Source organism: Embiotoca jacksoni, unplaced genomic scaffold (genome assembly GCF_022577435.1).
Source record: "Embiotoca jacksoni isolate LCO1_2020_lvr unplaced genomic scaffold, fEmbJac1.0.p SCAF_5, whole genome shotgun sequence".
NCBI classification, from domain to species: Eukaryota; Metazoa; Chordata; class Actinopteri; family Embiotocidae; genus Embiotoca; species Embiotoca jacksoni.
The window spans coordinates 4,456,578-4,475,256 of NW_027185403.1; the positions used below are offsets into that span (position 1 = coordinate 4,456,578).

At 40.4% G+C, this 18,679-nt stretch overlaps 3 protein-coding genes across 4 annotated transcripts; 1 reads left to right on the forward strand and 2 right to left on the reverse strand.

Annotated features, from left to right (window-relative positions):
- Positions 1-160: 160 nt before the first annotated feature.
- btk (Bruton agammaglobulinemia tyrosine kinase) lies at positions 161-10,967 on the reverse strand. 2 transcript variants are annotated; one of them, XM_069170424.1, is made up of 18 exons: positions 10,379-10,967; positions 6,841-6,999; positions 6,610-6,714; positions 5,830-5,911; positions 5,508-5,633; positions 5,359-5,423; positions 5,089-5,276; positions 4,621-4,683; positions 4,364-4,418; positions 4,157-4,236; positions 3,723-3,850; positions 3,156-3,227; positions 2,457-2,628; positions 2,028-2,247; positions 1,811-1,875; positions 1,604-1,722; positions 1,286-1,443; positions 161-1,181 (listed from the first exon to the last, which is right to left on the reverse strand). In XM_069170424.1, the coding sequence occupies exons 2-18, from the start codon at positions 6,979-6,981 to the stop codon at positions 1,110-1,112; spliced, it is 1,911 nt and encodes a 636-aa protein (XP_069026525.1). In that variant the 5' UTR covers positions 6,982-6,999; positions 10,379-10,967; the 3' UTR covers positions 161-1,109. The 2 variants fall into 2 exon arrangements, with proteins under 2 accessions (XP_069026525.1, XP_069026526.1); XM_069170425.1 differs by lacking the exon at positions 10,379-10,967 and adding an exon at positions 8,270-8,518.
- On the forward strand, positions 10,895-13,361 carry rpl36a (ribosomal protein L36A). Its single transcript, XM_069170428.1, has 5 exons — positions 10,895-10,972; positions 11,660-11,765; positions 11,894-11,961; positions 12,051-12,173; positions 13,281-13,361. The coding sequence occupies exons 1-5, from the start codon at positions 10,970-10,972 to the stop codon at positions 13,299-13,301; spliced, it is 321 nt and encodes a 106-aa protein (XP_069026529.1). The 5' UTR covers positions 10,895-10,969; the 3' UTR covers positions 13,302-13,361.
- gla (galactosidase, alpha) lies at positions 13,144-18,331 on the reverse strand. The gene is made up of 7 exons (XM_069170427.1): positions 18,067-18,331; positions 16,637-16,811; positions 15,695-15,869; positions 15,332-15,423; positions 15,005-15,166; positions 14,163-14,360; positions 13,144-13,993 (listed from the first exon to the last, which is right to left on the reverse strand). The coding sequence occupies exons 1-7, from the start codon at positions 18,225-18,227 to the stop codon at positions 13,661-13,663; spliced, it is 1,296 nt and encodes a 431-aa protein (XP_069026528.1). The 5' UTR covers positions 18,228-18,331; the 3' UTR covers positions 13,144-13,660.
- Between the last annotated feature and the right edge of the window lie 348 nt (positions 18,332-18,679).

Sequence of the window (18,679 nt, forward strand, 5' to 3'; positions counted from 1 at the left end):
GTAATCGTTACGCACAGACATTTCCGCTTGATGTCGCGTGTACACTAGAAAAAAAAAAGAACTGAATCATTTAATTAAATAAATACAGCTATAGGCAATTTATGCAGAACTATTAATTCTGCCCTCAAAACAGTTTATATCGGTTAATAACGAGAGAACAGCAGGTCATTTTTTTTTATTACACAATGCTTCAGTCATTTCAAAGCCTGCATACTTGGCTTTTATTTGTGTAATACATGTGAATACAAAGCTTGCAAAGGTTTCAACATTCCAGTGACTCCACAGAGTATAATACACAAAACACAGTAAAACACATATATTTTACCTTCATTAAAATGTACACAATCTAAATGCTATAGGCCAGGGGTGTCAAACATACGGCCCGCGGGCCAGATCCGGCCCGCCAGGGGGTCCAGCTCGGCCCGCCGGATGACTTTGCTAAGTGTGAAAATTACAGAAAGACATAAATTGCATTTCTATGAGAATATGGAGGTTTATGAGTACAAACGTTTTTTTTTTGTTTTGTTTTGTTTTTTAATCGATCCAGTAATTGCTTCAAAAACAGCGTAAATGCGACGTCTGCTCCGGAGGCAGAAGCGCTCGGTGCTCGCTTTGTTTGACGTCAAACGCGTCACAAAGCGAGGGAATCTGCAGAGGAGAGCTGGGGCAGATAAACAGCGGGCTGATGTCTGAGTTTTTGGTCTTTATGTTTCTAGTTTATTGTAGAAAGACCTTAAAACAGGGTTTATCATCCAAAAACCTTCACCAATGATTTAAACAAAGAGAAATATTGTCGTTATGTATGCGTTATTATGCTATGATTTTACTGGTCTGGCCCACTTGAGATCAAAGTGGGCAGTATGTGGCCCCTTAACTCAAATGAGTTTGACACCCCTGCTATAGGAGATGGGAAGACTTCTAATCAAAGAGTAATAATGAGATTAACATTACACTTCACATTACAGATGACCTCGATATGGCTGCACAGCCCCATGTGGAAGCTGGTAACTGCTATAATGATTGTAGTTACTTTCCAGGAAGATATAGAGATGCTGCTCAGTGGGGATATGAGTGAGATGTTTCTGTGTGTTGGCAGATCATTTTGAGATCTACTGGAGCTCATAAAGCAAATCCTGAACCGTCAGTGCCAGGTCTTGAAAGGTTGGTCTTTCGTCTGGTTTCTGAAACCAAAACAAAGAGAAACAGTGAGATATGGATTCAGAAAATATTGTAATTACCACCGTCAGTCTGTTTTGGCCCAAAATGCAATTAAAAATGAACTTACATCAAGCCAACAGCTCAACATAATGCTGTGGACCTTTTCACTGGCCAGCTGAGGGCGGTAGAGGCGAAAGCCACGGGACACCTGATCCACTATTTCCGTGTTGTTGAGGCGTTCATACGGAAGCTGTCCCAGAGTGTACACCTCCCACATTAGAACCCCTGATAAAAGTGTACAAACAATAAAATGATGATTTTTAATACAGATATGAATCGATAGTTTGTGAATTCATAACTGCAAATTATTCTTAAAGCTGGCCAGTAAAGCATCATTGAATTGACAAATAATTTTTAAAAAAAAAAAGTAGAGTGTATTCCTCACCGTATGCCCAGATGTCTGACTTGCTACTGAATTTGCAGTAGAGAAGGACTTCAGGAGGTGACCAGCGAACAGGGAACTTAGAACCTGCAGAGCTTGTGTACTCATCGTCTAAAACATACCTGAGTGCAGGGAAAGGGGATTTTAGTATTACAACCTACTTTATGTGTCACTATTGTGCCTTTTTGTATTGTAATTTAAGTATTTTACCTTGATAGGCCAAAGTCTGTCACTTTGATGGTGCCGTTTCCATCTACTAAGCAGTTCCTGGCAGCCTGAAGATAAAACAAACACCACAATTGATTAAAGGATAATCATTAAACCGTTAGTGTTGTCATCAAATACCAAACCACAATTTATCTTAAGATGATGCAGTGATGCAGGAATGTAGTGGGATTTGTTTTGCAGAGAGATCTCTGTCTCTCACCAGGTCTCTGTGGAGGTACTGCTTTGACTCCAGATAGGCCATGCCCTCGGAGACGTCCTTGCACATCTCCAGGAGCTGGACAGCTGTTGGGTGCTGCTTCAGGCCCTCCCTGAGGTACGTCAGCAAGCAGCCATTTGAAAGGAACTCTGTCACGATATAAATGGGTCTTTGTTTGGTGCACACGCCGTACAGCTGGACCAGGTTCTCATGGCGAAGCTTCCTGGTTTGAGCAAAAAGAGAAGGAAGTTGAGTATAATGAGTTGGTTTTCCTCAAAGAAGTTAAAGGAAGTGCCTTCTTAATGTGACACATCAGTTTTGTTTCTGGTGCACAAAACCAACACAGACTCAGTTTAGATGTTCAGTTAACTGAGTTGACTGATGATCACTCAGGAGTGTCCGTTTAGTGTAAATTAATTTAGTTGTGCTTACATCATGATTTTGGCTTCTTCGATGAAATCATCCTCTGACATGGAGCCCTCTTTAATCATCTTAATGGCCACGTCATGCTGGCCCTGCCACTTCCCATACTTCACCACTCCAAACTGACCAGTGCCCAACTCCTTGATGAAGGTGAGGCAGCGGGGTTCGATCTCCCACACACCTGGATCAAACAAGACAGACTTAAAGTAACCACATTAAAGACAAATACATGTGAAGACTGAGTCCACTCTCATGTCTGTATAAGCTATGACTGGTAGCTGATTAGTTTAGTATAAAGACTGGAAAAAGCTAATACCTGAAAATCTAGGCTATTTCCACGTTTTCCAATCTTGTTGCTAAGATAAGCAAAACCCTGCTGACTTCAGCTTTATATCATGCACAGACAATGTTATTAATCTTCTCATCGAACTCTGAGTGCAATGTATTTCCCAAAAGGTCAAACTGCTCCTATAGCATTCAAGGGACATATAATGCAGTTTGAGCTAACTGCTGCCCCAAAAAAAAACCAAACAAATGTTATAGCTGTTGCATTTATGCAATCTCAGAGAATTGCACACAGAAGAATGTTGAATCAGTCACCAGCAGTTGATCACAAGGAATTATGATCAACAAGAGAATCTGTTCAGAAGCCAAGAGAGCAGGTGTCATTAAATCCAGTCAAGTTGAAGTATACACTCAGTCTCTTACCATAGCCAAGACCTGCTGTTGATGGAGGCAGCGCCCGGTTAGATACGATGTATTTCAGCCTGCTAACCATACCTAGTGAGGGAGATTAAAAAAAAAAATTGTTTTTATCAAGTTAGATCAACATTTTTGATGGAGAGAATGAATGATGTTAGTGTGCCTATAGTAAAAATTGTACTTGTTGATTCAAGTCAAAAATATGAGTGAAAGGGCTGCCTTAAAGTTTTGGTTGTCAAGCCAAATAAACAGAATTTGTTTCTTCACACCAAATATCACCTGTTGTGTGACCCCTTGTTTTAGTTTGCCCAACTTAGATTTGTTAATACATTAAACTGCTATTTTATGTATTTTGCTGTAATTAGTTGAATTAACTTGAAATTAGTAAAACTTGTGTTTATGTTGTGGAGAAAAATGTTTTTTTTTTTACAATGTCCCCCTTGTTAAGTAAACTACCTTTCCTGAAACCATGGCCAAATTTGAAAGATTTTTGATTTAATAACAAATACCAGAGAATTAAAACCGGAAATAGGCTTTATTACATATATCTATATTCAGGACTATTGTATGGACCTGCTGCATTGTGCTGGTGATAGTTGATGAGCTCTGCGATGGTGCTGAAATTGTGCTTTTCTGCCAGGTAAAACTGGCCCTGTGCAGTGGTGCAGATGTTGTAGTGTCTGCAGCTTCCACCGGTTTCCCTGCAGAGAGAATAAGAAGAGTAACTTTCAGTATATTTAGTCAACAGGTTTTCATTGACGCAGGAACCTGTCATTGACAGTATCATGCATGCATGAACAGGTAAGATCTCCTCAGTGTAGTTCAGTTTGACATGAAAAAATATGATCCATGTTTTGCATGAATAATTTACATCTCTCTCCCTCTGTGAGCCACTATTTCCGCTTTGATTACAAACAGTTCTTCTTTTCATACGTTCACACATGACTGGAGTCAGCGGATACACTATATAAATGGCAGCAGTGTTTAACGCCACTGAGCTTACTCACCCGCCGCCCTTCGTGAGTAGCGACACAGTGTATTTCCCGGCCTTGCTTGAGTCCCGTACCAAGAAGCCTCCGTCTTTGTTCTGACAGCAGGAAACAACATAGAAGCATAAGTTTTAAATAAATAAAGTTCAGCTACTAATCTGTTGGTGCAAAAACATGTCAAATTCGCTCCCCTGTAACATTGTGTATGTTAGTCTTTGACTTTACCTCAGTCTTTAACAGCTTTTCTGCTTGGCTTCGGTTCATATTCTTGCAATACCAGCTGTGAAAATAAAGGGATTTATCATTTTTCATAGACACTGGTTTTGCAGTATTTATTAATTCTATGATCAAATATATATTCATGTACAGAAATGGAACTTTTCAAAGAATTTATTTATATTTATTCTATAAGAACAAGTTTACAATGATTATATGACAGCAATTCAACAATGCAGAGACAGAACAAAAGTACTCATACTCACTCAAATCTTTCTAGCCCATTTTCTGCTTCCACAACATAATTACTTGGTATATAACCTTCTTTTCTGCAAAGGGAAACAAAAGATTTGAGCTTTTAATAAAATTTGCATACACACAGAAATACTCAAATGTGCATTTTGGCTGGACCCTGAAGAGCTCACTAACGCAAGAAGCATCTCTTCAACAATTCTGACAAATAGAAATATATCTTCAATTTTCTATCACTCACAATTAATTAAAGAAAATTTGAGTTTCTTACTAATTTTGTGCTAATTATACTGAAAATTGTTCTTAATTTCTTATTTATATGGCACTTCACTTTTGTGAGCAAGGTGCTTGTTGTCATTTCACTGTGGACAGCACTTTTCCCACTTCTTTTTGTGTGTTCTCAGGATCGTACATGTCTGCTGTAAATTCATCGCACTTGCTTCGCTTTGGGTCACAGGTCTCCTAATTTGTAGTCATCTCACCCATATTTGTCTTGGGCTCTCCACCAGTTGGCGTCTGACATCTCCAGGATGGTGTACTCCTCATCCTTCCTCAGCTCCAGGTCTTGAGCTGTCATGGGTGTGTAATTATACTCCGCTATGACAGTCATGCCCACAGAGGGGGCCGGTAGCTCAGGGGGCTGTGGAGGTAAAGGGCGACCAGGCTTTTCCTGAAACAACATAAGATTGTTGGATGTAATATAGAGCAAAACTAATTGTTCAATGTTAATTTGAAAGGGGCTGGGTTAATACCTCTGTTGGGGTTGGAGGAAGAGGTTTTCTGGATCCCCTTCGCTGAGATTGTTTAGGTGGAAAACCTATTAATGACATTTCATTTATACATTTATTTGTTTTTGGTGCTGATCGTTTCAGATTTAAGCTAAAGGGAGTGTTCTTCTCACCATTCTTACTATCCAGCACTTTGCAGCCCATAGCTTGTTTAACTTCCTGCTTGCAGCACAGCCACACCCCATCAACCCAGAAACAAGGATGGTACTTCTGCATCAGATCTTTGTTGAAGCGCACCACTGTGCACAAGTATGGACACACACGCACGCATACACACTACATTTACATTAAATCAACATTTGCATTTGCATGGGGGTGATGCCGGCATCGGACGATGATAAGATATGATCTAATATTGAGAAGACCGTATGAGACTGTAACTGACAAGATGCATAAATACAAGATACGCATGTGAATATAAACGCATATACTCACATTCTTTCAGCTTCTTTATCCAATGAGCTCGAATATCTTCAGTCTTTGCAAAGATGTACAGTGGCCCTTCATCATAAATGATCTGTGGAAAAATCCACATTCCATCAAGACATTCAGTGATTTTTATTCTTAAGCTGTTAAAAGTTAGTTGATGCATATACAGTAGCACATCTTATGTACAATATTGTGAAATATATTTCTCAGTTTTTTTTTCTCTGATGCCAGTAAGACACTTTTTTTTTTTTACCACGTTACCTTTACTCAGGACAATTGCAACACCTGCACTGTCACTGAAAGCCCCAAATTCATCTGAGTACAAGAGACAGTTTCACTTCTTAACAATGGACTTTCACAATATGAACTATTGGAGGATTGGACCATTTTTGTCTGCCAAGAAAAAACACAGATACAAGGCTGTCTCATGTTGCATTGTGCAGCTTATTTGGTGTTTTTAAATAAATGTACAGTAAAGTGGGGAAAGTGTCAAATGCTTCATTTTTCTACAGTTTAAAAAATTAATAATGTGCTACAAGACAGTTTTGCTGTTGCCAAATCTAAGCTGAAGTCTCTCTCCATCTCCAAGATGAACACCAGAGAAGATGTAGCATTGAAAGCAAAAACTACATATATTTTGTACTTTGTTTAAGCAAGTGAGAAACTGTAAGAGATGGAATTATTCACATTGTATTTCATATTTGTTTATAACTTTACCGATTCATCATCAGACAGTCTCTAAAAAGTTATTTTGTGTCTGAAATGTAAAAAGAGAAAGACGTCTACCTGGAATGCATACATGCGCTCTTGTGGGGCAGTGGGATCCGGCTGGACTGTCTCTACACACTTGATCTTCTCAAGGTCAACGGACCCTCTCAAACCTTTTCGCTTCTGCTTAACAGATGAGGAAACAGTCAAGTAACTCAGGGTAAACAGAAAGATGTTTGTTTGTCTTGAGGTTGCCAGCCAACATCATTCTGAAACAAATGTGATGCGTCTGCAGAGCCATATACGCACTTTTTTGTCAAGATCAAAATCGTAGTAGGCTATTTTCTCCTGGGTGAGAATAAACCATCTTTCCTTGTAGTTCAAAGGGGAGGTCTTCTTCTTCTGCTGAGATCTTTTGATGAAGAATTCCTCCAGTATACTGTCTGACATGATTCAGTCGGGATTAATCTACATTGGAACAAGTAATGAATGATTACGCTTGTAAAGGAATAACAGCAGCATAATACCTGGCTTAGCTGTGGGGAAACTAAACAGCATGTTCACACCTCGAATCAGACAGCAGTCATTGCACTGAGAGCTGTGACTGGCTCACCCATTATCACTGTGGTTTGCGTTAGAAAGAAGTCTTAGAGTTTTGTTGCACTTCACACTTTATTATTCAGTCTTTACATTTCCTTTGAAAAGGATTTTACCAAATCAATACCTGCATGTTCATAGAATCAGAGTAAATGCCACTATAACAGGTGAGACTACAGCTCTGGAAAGAGATGAATAGACATGCAGTGTGAGCACATATCAGCGTGTGATTAGCTGTAATTTGCATAAACCCTGTTTTTAATGCCAGCAACATCCTCTGTGTCCAACATTACCCCCTGTGGCACATCTATTTCCCTCATCTATATCATCCTGGTCATCATCAGTGTGACCCACATGTGAAGTGGTGTTTAAAGAAACAACATCTGAACAAAATGCGTTTACGGGCAGTCACATAAAGTATTAATCTCACCATCACAAGGCTACTTTTCTCTCGCACACATTTACTCACACACATAATAACATTTGACATAGATCATAAGATAAGTAGGGCACATGAAAAAGGCTCTCTTTAGTTTATCGCAATGTGTTGTGTCTTGTTTTTAGTACGTTTTGCTGAAATGAAAGTTGCACCTTCTAACCAACACCAGATCAAAACTGACATGACAGCCAGAGGAGAGTGTAGCAGGGCAGAGAGAAACGTGTGTCTGATGATGGAAGATGATAAGGTAGACTCAAACGAACAAAAAAACTCAAAAAATACTATGTTGATATATTGCAGAAAAACAAAGTTATGAATTCAGAAGATGAGTGTTTCATTGAGAAGTAACTGACAGTTAAGGAAGAAAATCACCTGAACTAACTGAAAACAAGTTGGATGATGTTGCATAATTTATACACCAGCGAGAGGTCAGTGTGTATTCTGAGCACACATAACGAAACATACAAGTAGAGTCTGCTTCTGTGGTCATTTGGTTTGAATTGACTTCTGCAACCAGCAGAAGTCAATTCAAACCAAATGACCACTTTCAGGAAAAACTTTTAGCACTGTTCACTAATGTATTCCCATCAGGCGAAAACACATTGTTCTAAAATAAAACAAAAGTACACCGTGCACAAAAGGTGGGAAGTCGCAGTGTCACAGTGTCTGGTCAAATTTGAACTATAAAATTATCAAACTCACGCTTGTCACACAGCTGAATGCTCATCGTCTCAGTCATATGTGCTTGCACTTCGGCGCAGCCTATTTTCAGCTTGTGAACACTTCCTTCTATTATCTGAACTGTAACACAACCAGAAGCTTCTGTCACCCTCTGCTAACCCGGAGTGGGACTTTTCTTCACACACTGACAATACCTTCTGGTTTTGTTTGTGCCATCATGAACAGACAGCGGTGTTCCTTATTCTGTGAAACATTGTTTACTCATTCCTCATTTGTCACCACCTATTTTCTCACATCACTAACGCGAGGGAAGGTCGACGAACTTTGATAACAGATAATCAAAACACTCTGCTTTCTTTGCCAGTGGTTAAGCCGAGGCTGTTGACTGGAAGTCTGCATCTATAATTTGATGTATCATACCAAAAGTAGATATTTTTGGTCTCTTCTGAGGGTAGTCGACTGTGGCTGACACAGACAAACTCATAGGGAAGTTGCATCAGTGTTGCACTGCAATATAATAGGAGAAGAAACCGAGTGCCCTGCACCACTTCTACCTTACATTTTCTGTCTTCCAAATGTGGATATCTATAATTTGCATGTTTGAAATGTATGTTACATATCTGAAATATATGCCTTTACACATCACCTCACCACTTAACACAGCACAACACAGCAGTACTTTGGCACTTTGCAGGGAGACGTTTTTCTCACTTTCTCTTGCGTATCCTCTCTGATGGTTGTGTTCTTGTGTTGTGAAAGTCCATATCAAAATGTTTATCTGGTTCTCTATTTCACGACTAAAGTTAAAATCTGTAACTAGTCCTCATAAAACAAAACATAAATATCATAACAGGAAGCAGTACAACCCAGGTAGTAGCCAGAAACATCCCAGATGTAACCGTTTTAATCTCATATAGTCCTCCAATTACTGGAGAATACACATTTGTATATATTCGCCTGTATGTTACCTATTCATCTGTCAGAGTAAGCAGCAACAATATTATATATACTGTATATACTGTGCATTTTATATTTTATATTTAATAATTTTACTGCTATTTTATTGCTTTCTATTATTCTATTATTTCTATTGCTTCCTGTATGCTGCTGCAGCGAAAAAAATATCCCCTCTGGGATTAATAAAGTAACTACCTAACCTAACCTAACCTAACCAACTAGTCTTCATACTCTGACAATTTGCCAACTGTCACTATTTATGTGTTGCAGAAATAATTCTGAATGCTCATGAATTTATGTTGTAACATAAAATGTGGTTTTTCATCTATCCACACGATGTCTGCTGTGTATGACACTGCAAACATGACCATATCATTAAAGACTTGTTTAACACGAACCTATCAAGATGCTCTCTTTCCTGATGTTTCCTGACAGATAAGTGGTGTGTGCAATAGCATGCGTGTGTGTGTGTGTGTGTGTGTGTGTGTGTGTGTGTGTGTGTGTGTGTGTGTGTGTGTGTGTGTAAGAGAGAAATGGTGAGTGAAGTCACAAGTTGGTCTAACTTCTAAATTCACTCTCACACATTTAGAAGCCACACATATTTAATATTGGTAATCTGTGAGGACACTGTCACTGTTAGGACACATACATACAAGGCGGTGGTGCATGTGGGACATTCCTCCAATTGCAGTTCATAAAAGATGCATGTAAGACAATTATTATGCATAAATTATAAAATAGATAGCCACATGAAACTACTATCTGATTTAAATTCACCATATTGTATCACTAACCACTCTAGTGCTGCAAGATGTAGTTTTATGAAAGGTTAAGAAACATGCAACAAGCTTTCAGTGCTGCCAGAAACAAAGCGGTGCATCATTCTCCTCAAAGCGTTCCAAAAAAGATGTAACATTGAGATTTAAGCAGATAATCTCAATAGGATTTGACTTTAAATTAGAAGTTTCGTGGGAAACACACTTTATTTAGGATTTGCCTTTAAATTGAATATTTGTGGATTTCAGAGTACTTGCACAAATCTACATTAAACTTACTTCTACTTTTATCCAGTCTTTCAGATGAAATGCATTCACTTCTATCAATTATACTTCTTTGAACAAGGTGGGACTAAATATATTTCTGGACCAATATTCAAAGAGTGTTGTCACTTACCCAGACACCCGAAAGAGGTAAGCAGACAAACTATAGATGCTGAGGCTTGAAGCAGTGGCATGAACCTTTGCCTCAGTAGCTGGCTCTTCATAAAATGTGTGTTAGTCTGTGATGCAAGAAGTTTAAACACACCCACAGAGAGGAATCGACTCCGCTTACTTCCCCTTTTTCTTCCTGCTCATTTTCATATCAGCCCTCTGGACAGTTTTGGTGATGAGTGGAAGTGGCTAAACATTAACACAGGATCATATTTTCTGCATGTAGAGTGCATATACAGTTTCATTTGAGGTGATTCTTATTCAATCCACTGCCAATTTGACTAATGCAGAGGAAAGAGTTACTAAACTTCAAATCAATAACTTTTGCAGGCATTAGAAAGTCTAATCATCGTGTCTTATAAAGACTATACTGTATTTATAATCCAGCATTTTCCTTCAAGATTTTTTAGGCTCTTGGGTATTTGCTTGTTTTTGTGTTGTCCTGATATCCCCGGCCGCTAGGGGGCAGACGAACCAATTCACCGCCGACGTCTACTTTAAGAAGTGCTTCCGGCTTCAACCTTCCTCTTTTCCTCTGCATCGGGACGCAGCCATGGTGAGAAACGATTCCACGGATCTTTTTTTTTTTTTAATCTAACTCAATCCCGCCGATTAAAACACCATTTCAGCGTTTAGTCAACTCGGATGCGTTGATAATGTTTCACTGCACGTGACGATGGCAATATTGGCAATTTTATATACTTATAACTCTGTAGGATTAAAGTGATTGACCGCTGATGGCGGTGCTTGCCAGTCCAACCGGCCTTTTTTTTTTTAAATTTTTCTTCTTCAGAAAGAAAACGTCAGTAAATTTAACCACTATGTTAAACAGCATTTTTAAAAAGCTTTTTTTAATTTTTTTTTTTGTTACGTTTAATGTTTTTGTTCAAAGCGCATTGCCGTTTAGAGAGCTGCGATGCTAACGCGTTAGCTTCCTGCTCACTGCCCCCTCGCAATGAAAACAATAATCACGAGCTTTCTATCCCGGGAGGTCGAGTTTCAAAAAATGTTTTAACATGTTTTTTTTTAATCTTTTGACACCGTCCCGTTGCGTTCAGATAAACCGGTTATCCTTCCGTTTCGCAGTCGGGGCCTGTTCACGCTTGCTAACTAAATGCTAAATTAGCCTCCATGCTGCCGGAGGGGACGGACGGACGATATTTGAGTTAAAAGTGTTCCTCGTTTGTTTGTTTGTTTGTTTGTTTGCATTGCGCGTTCATAGGTTTGTTTTTGTGTTGTGCAGGTGAACGTCCCGAAGACCCGGAGGACGTACTGCAAGAAGTGCAAGAAGCACCAACCCCACAAAGTCACCCAGTACAAGAAGGGAAAGGATTCCCTCTACGCGCAGGGTATAAACGTGCTTTCATGTGGTTTGATGGGGGAATTATAACCGCGTTTGCTTTTAATGACACGCAGACAAAATGTTCTGCACATTTTTTTGAAAAGGAGAGTCTAACATGTATTCTGGTGTCTGCAGGTAAGAGGAGATACGACAGAAAGCAGAGTGGGTACGGAGGTCAGACTAAGCCCATTTTCCGGAAAAAGGTAACTGGCAGCTTTCCAGTGCTGATGTGAAGTGTGTGTGTTTGAGAGAGAGAGAGAAAGCAATCTCACTGACTCATTTGTGTTTTTAGGCCAAGACTACAAAGAAAATTGTGTTGAGGCTGGAGTGCGTGGAGCCCAACTGCAGATCCAAGAGAATGCTGGCCATCAAGAGATGCAAGCACTTCGAGTTGGGTGGTGACAAGAAGAGAAAGGTAGGCGTCACCGGTGTCCTGTGGTATTTTGTCAATACGTTTCATCAGGACTAGTATTTGATGTTCTCCGAAAATGCACATCGGTCGACATCAACGCGATCTGCCCGCATGGATTCAAAATCCTTTACGGTTTTACTTCCCATCTCGGGAGGCATAATTGCCTCGTTTAAATATGTGGAATAATTATTCCCGAAACGATGCAGAATGTGGTGACGACACACGATAAAATAATCTTGTCAATATCCCAGACGTGGTTGGTCACGCCTCGGCCGTCAGCTCCTATTGACTTCCGTTATAAAGGACGTTAATTACAAAGGGGACATTTCTATAGTTTATATTATTTTTACACGTACAAACACCCCCCCCCTCCCCAAAAGGCTTGTGAAGAATGAAAAAGTAATTAAATAAACAATGCATTAAAAAAAAAATGCAGGAGCAAACAGTGAAATGTGTTTGTGAGTACGAGGGCGTTATCAAACAACAAGGAAACCATGTAAAGATGTCAATGAGAGCGAGAAAATGTTTGTTTGCCAGGGTTTCTAAGTTTTATTTTGTCTTTGATTTTGTTTGTGTTCTGGTGTTTAGGATGTTTTGTGTGTTTGAGTTGGACTTCATTCTGTGAAAGACAATACAGTGAAACGTCAAAATAACCCAAGAGTAAAATGCAATCAACCATCACCCTCCAATTAACTATCGTCTGTGAGGTTTTGCTAGTTTATATTTTAGTATACCTCCCTTTTACATCCTCGTACCACAAAATCCATCTGCTGGATTACTTCAACACAAAGTTGTACATGTGAAATGAATCGTATATAAATTAATTTATATTCCCACCATCAGTGGTTCAGTAGAGTTTAACCCTCTCGCTGCCATGAGCTCACCAGCAGATGTCAACTAAACATTTTTCAAGAGAAACCGTGTCAAACGAGGATGAGCAGGGCAAAAGCCAACAAAATGTGAAGATGAGCTATTCATCAAACATTTTATTCAATAATTATACAAAAGTCACTATTATAAATCCGTAGGAACTGCCAGCAGCGTTCACTGTGAACCAAACATCACTGACGCGCCTACGTTTCTAACACGTTTTCCTCTGTTCTCTTACAGGGCCAGGTCATCCAGTTCTAAACTGTGGTCCAATCTTATGGGTGAAGCGGTCACAATTTTCAATAAAGGTATCAAAACATATCGGAGTCGAGTCCTTTCTTTTATCCCTTTTCCACATAGAGGTGGCAAATTCAAGCTTCATTTCGTGCGGTAATTTAAATGTTTTTCCCGAATTGTCTCGACATTAAACTGTAAATGTGCAAATATACTTTCCAGTTATTAAACACGTCTAAAAGTAGATGTAGCGTAATCATAGTGAAAAGGCTGATTCAAGCCAACGGACTGAAACAAATTTATGCAGTCAAAGAAAAACATTTTGTATTTCTATTTAAAACGATCAAAAATAGGTCTTCCAGATAAGATCCATAATCACCCGAGGACTACAAAACGGTGGCAGGCTTCTGTCTGACCGACAAGTCCTGCCAGTGCAGCTTGTGAAGCCTCCTAAAGTCGGCGTGGACGGGAGTGACGGTCAGCAGAGCCGTGCCTGAAGGGTTGACGGATAAAACCATTTGGCTGTGTCGAGCCTGAACACCCATCTCCTTGTACCGAGGCAGAATCTGTGTGACGTTGCACCCGGGGTCGCAAATCTTCCAGCCGGGAACGGCTCCGATGACGAACCCTCGAGGACCACCGATCTCCTGCTTGTTCAGCACGGCGACAGCCAGACGGTTCTGAGCCAGAGGCCTCTCCCACACTTCAAAGCTGTCCACCTGTAGCGCAAATTGTGATTGTTTACTAGCGAGTAGCACTATTCCAGACCTCGAATCCATGCTGCCAAAGCTGATCCCAAAGCATTGAGCATTTCTAAACGGGAACTACGGGCGCAGTCAGCGGCCGTTGCGAAAGGCAATCGTGCCGCGAGTCGCCTCTCGCACCCACCTCGGCAGTGCGGTATCCCTGCTCGGCCAGCGGATCCTGGCTGATGTCGATGATGCGTCTGTTCTGCAGCAGCTCCTTGGAGCGAGGACAAATGTCCCGCAGATCATTGGACATGAGCAGAGGGGCCGCCATGATGGTCCACAGTGCCATCTGGGACTCCTGCTGGTCGTGACTCAGGCCAAAGTTCCCAATTACGAGCTACAGAAATACACCAATCTCAAAATATGTAAATAACAAGGCAAGTCAGGCCTACAAACACGACGCTGTGCAACAATAAGCGACTGTTAAACCTTGTTTTTAAAAAAATGAGCCCGTGTATGCCCTGCTGGTGTGAAACTGGAAGCCATAAATGTGAAAAGGGCTGTAAATACAACACCCTCAACTGTCGCAATGAAATGTTTAAAGGAACAGTTTGATATCTTAAGAAATAAAGACACCTGATGTTTGGATTGTCTGGAAATGAGAAGACTGGCTCGGGTGTCAAAAGAAAACCAAATCCATCTACCTGTAAATGTCACAACTTTCTATTATATGTTATATTTGCTGAAAAATGTAAGTAATGAGGATACATTGTGGTTTTAGTTTGGTTTTAGATTAATAAGAGAGCGACATCAAAATGACCATACCTCCCAGCAACGAAGCAATTCACTGCATTGTTTCAAAATGTCAAACTATTCCTTTATGTGCCGGCGGACCTCGAGTTCACAAAAATCTGCACTTTATTGTCTCCAAAATGTTCAAATGTAGTAAAACGGCTCAATATTTTTGGAAGCCACTGGCACTGTGCTCAGTTCGAGGTCAAACAGAGTAGCGACCCAAGACCTGGAGAAAGGCAAGAGTACCATATCGGGGTCGTTCCATCCCCCAGGTCCGGCCGAGGGGACGATGATGTCCTGATGAGACGCGGTCCACGCCAAGATGGACTTGACAGAGCTCCACGAGTCGTACACGTCGGCAAAGTTGCGCCAGTGGTTGCACGTTTCACGGATGGCTGTGTAGTTCGGCTGGAGGCAAAGAGATGCTCTTTCATGTCGTACAGTGCAAGGTGTACAGTCTTGCGGTTAAAGATCAGTAAAAGGCGTTCTTTATTTCTCCAGCATCCAGGAAAATACACCCAGGGATTGATGATTCGTGTTTAAATTTTAAGTCGTAAAGACAAATTCTCTCACCTGGTGGAAAGGCCACTCGTACAAAGGCCACTCACAGGAGTACAGGATACTTCTTCCAGTTTTGTTCAGTGCTTTTGACATGTTTATGTAGCCTTAACCAGGACAAATAACAGAAAGTAAGCCCTAGAAAACTTAGAATAACTTTATAAATGAGTCTAATAAGTTTCAGGCCAGATGAACCAGACAATTGGCATTAATAAAAGATGAAGTTAAAAGTCAAATGCCACAAAGACCGTATACTCAACAGATTTTGAAATATATCAGCAGGCCTTATAAAGTTAAACGAGTGATCAGAAATGACATCTTATGTTGAGATTGGTTCTGCAATGTTTGAATAAAATTCACTCTGAATTAAAAGCTCACCTTCTCCCAGCAAAGTCCACTCCATGAAGCAGCCGTCAAATTTGAGCAGATCCACACCCCAGTCGGCGAATGTCTGAGCATCCGTCTCGTAGTAACCCAGACTGCCAGGGTATCCAGCGCAGGTGTTTTTCCCCACGTCTGCATAGATGCCCAACTTTAGACCTTTAGAGTGGACCTAAAAATAGAAAAAGTACCTATTAATGCAATTTTTTTTTTTCAGCTCACAAGCCAACTGCAGTTACCTTCTGGGCAGGTAATGCCTTTGTACCAGTAGGGGGCGATGTTGCACAACTTGAAATCTTGACGCTTCGAGTACAGGCCACAACTGCTGCCTCAGTGGGCCTAAATATATCCCTTTCCTGGGGAGCGTTTTAGCTGTCTGTGCTGCTTCAGCCTGATGTAATGGTTTCCAGCTAAGAAAGCTTCTTTCTCCATTGTGACATTGTTAAGAGAAGCTCACTCCTACCTGAGACCGTATCCGCCTGCGTTATCTCCCCCCGGCTCCCCGTGCTGTATTTCTAACTACGAAACGTGAGACCTGTGGGCTCCACATCTGGTCCTTCATTATGTAAAATATTTGCAGGTCAGCTTGGATGGATGTATAATGAATATGTAATCTTGACTGTGTAATCACTTTTGCTTCTAGCGATATTTAACCAGGGCTTCTTGGAACTTTTTAACGTTTGCAAACTTAAGACACGCGTTTGACCTTTATATAACTATACTTTTCATAATGCAGCCAAAAGACTAGAAACTACAGTTAAAAAAAAAAACAAAAAAACAGTCGTATCCTCTTGTTTTCCAGCTCGTGAAATAACGTAAAGTGGTTCTCACTTCAACTCGAGTCTCACTGAATCCCTTTGATGTCTGCGGAGGAATTTTGGGCATTAATACTACATCCGCATTCAGAGTCTCCGGTCCTCTTTTACACCTGCTACTCACATAGCTGGCCAGCTTCTCGATGCCCCCCGGGAATCTTTTGGGGTCCGCCTGCAGGCGGCCCCGGGCGTCGCGCTGGCGGGAGGGCCAGCAGTCATCGATGCAGACGTACTCGTAGCCGGCCTCTTTCCAGCCCTCCTTCACCATCACGTCTGCCATCCGCATGTACAGACGCTCGCTGTCAGGGCGAGCAGAAGGAGACAGGCGGGTATCAGCTTTGCTGCTGCTCATTGTTGAGTAAATACAGCAGATAAGATTCATCCCGCAGACTGACATCGGACGCTTTGTGAGCTAGACATTTTTTTTAATTGCGTACAGGAAGTGAGGCATGCTATGTTGTCATTAATTACTAGAGAGTCGTCAAAATGACACAGAAACGGGACTTTGCATATTATAATTTGCTTTTGCCAAAGAAAAATCTGTTAAAAAAACATAAATATAAAAAGTTAAACAGAAAAATATTTAAATTCACATCTCATGATCAGGGAGGAAAACCTGAACTAAACTAGCAACTAAAAGTAGATCATGTGTTTCCTCTAAATGTCAAACGAGCTGATTGGCAGAACTGTGTGACTACTTTGATCATTTCTAATATTTTAAGCAAAAGTGCTGAACATTTGTGGTTCCAGTTTATTAAATCAGAAGACTATTTCCTTGTCTACTGAATAATAAGTATTTTTGAATTGTGGATTGTTGGTTGGCACAAAAAAAGACATCAGGCTTTTAAGAAATATATATGCGTTTTAAAAAAAAAAGTATGCTTAGTGAACCAAAGGATTGATTCAGAAATAAATATGTAGTCTGACTGACAACGAAAAGTTATTTATTTCAGCCAAATGTAATTTAACTTTATCAAGGTAACTCGTCTCCTTTAAAACCTTGTTTTTTATTTTTATTTTTTTAATTTATACCATTCTTTGTGTCTTTTTTCTTATCCGTTACCTTATCCCCTTACAGATTGCACGTGTAACTCCACTGGAATGAAACAAGAAATTACTTTTATGTTACTTTTCATTATTTGTTCATTATTAAAAGTTATTTCTGTTCTCACACTGCTGAGAGCCTCTCAAATGATTTTCTCTATTCTAAAATGAGGATCTCAAATTTCAGGATACAGGAAATCCTTAGATTATGTATTTCTGTTTATTATTTACCACACACACACATTTTTTTTTTTTTTTTAAACTTTAATTAGCCCGTAGATTTCTTTTGATTATAGTCTAATATTCTAACAACACCTGCGTGTAATTGTAAACCTCGCTTCCTGTAAACAATAGGGATTTCCAGTGAAACAAGAAAATGTAGAGGCTTGTCTGTGACTTGGAAGTGTGTCTGTATGAGATATGTGCACATCGACTGATTCTCTTCCGAGTTTTTCCTCCCGTGTTTTCAGCTCACAAGCGCATCAGTCGCTCGTCTCGACGGCTCTTTACCTGATGCAGTCGTTGGGGTCTCTGTCACAGTCGGTGTTGCACATGAACCTCTCCCAGTGCAGCCAGCCCATCGTGGGTCTCAGCGCCAGGCCGTTGTCGAGCTCTTCAGTAGCGGGAAAGATTAAAGTGACGACCGCGAGGAGAAACGCGACTCTGCACATGTTTTGTTTTTACAACTCGACGCTTTTTCGTGTAGAAAAAAAAAACAACACACACAACGACTTGTGTTTTGTTTCTAGACCTATTTCCTCGTGCAAAACCGTATCAGCCCGCCTCCACCGGGTGATCGACATGACTCTGGACCAATAGTATCAAAATGCGTTTGTAACTGTCCAATGGCGCGTCACGTCACCCAGATTCTCTCCACTGCAAACGAGGAAGCGGCGGGTTCACCTGACGCTGGAAGAGGTCAGGTGACATGACATGACGCGACACGATGTTTTGTTACTCTACTGAATACCGAAACGACAGAAACAACAACAATTATGCCACTATATTACACGTTGTAGTCCATAAATAGTTTGGAGAATAAATATTTTCTTAGTGATAAAATGAACATAAAACGCCATAAAACAGTCTACGTTTTCAGTACTGACAGCCACGGCTAGATTAA

What these genes read in the sequence shown, in the direction of transcription:
- rpl36a (XM_069170428.1), top strand. An exon ending in GGATTCCCTCTACGCGCAGG is followed by an intron (nt 11,766 to 11,893) that starts GTATAAACGTGC and finishes TGGTGTCTGCAG; the next exon opens with GTAAGAGGAGATACGACAGA. An exon ending in AGCCCATTTTCCGGAAAAAG is followed by an intron (nt 11,962 to 12,050) that starts GTAACTGGCAGC and finishes TTGTGTTTTTAG; the next exon opens with GCCAAGACTACAAAGAAAAT.
- gla (XM_069170427.1), bottom strand. Translation starts at nt 18,227, where the DNA reads ATGTGCAGAGTCGCGTTTCTCCTCGCGGTCGTCACTTTAATCTTTCCC. An exon ending in GACCCCAACGACTGCATCAG is followed by an intron (nt 16,812 to 18,066) that starts GTAAAGAGCCGT and finishes TCGCCCTGACAG; the next exon opens with CGAGCGTCTGTACATGCGGA. An exon ending in ACGAGTGGCCTTTCCACCAG is followed by an intron (nt 15,167 to 15,331) that starts GTGAGAGAATTT and finishes CTTTGCCTCCAG; the next exon opens with CCGAACTACACAGCCATCCG.
- btk (XM_069170424.1), bottom strand. Translation starts at nt 6,981, where the DNA reads ATGTCAGACAGTATACTGGAGGAATTCTTCATCAAAAGATCTCAGCAG. An exon ending in AGTGCTGGATAGTAAGAATG is followed by an intron (nt 5,424 to 5,507) that starts GTGAGAAGAACA and finishes TGTCATTAATAG; the next exon opens with GTTTTCCACCTAAACAATCT. An exon ending in AAAAGCTGTTAAAGACTGAG is followed by an intron (nt 4,237 to 4,363) that starts GTAAAGTCAAAG and finishes TCCTGCTGTCAG; the next exon opens with AACAAAGACGGAGGCTTCTT.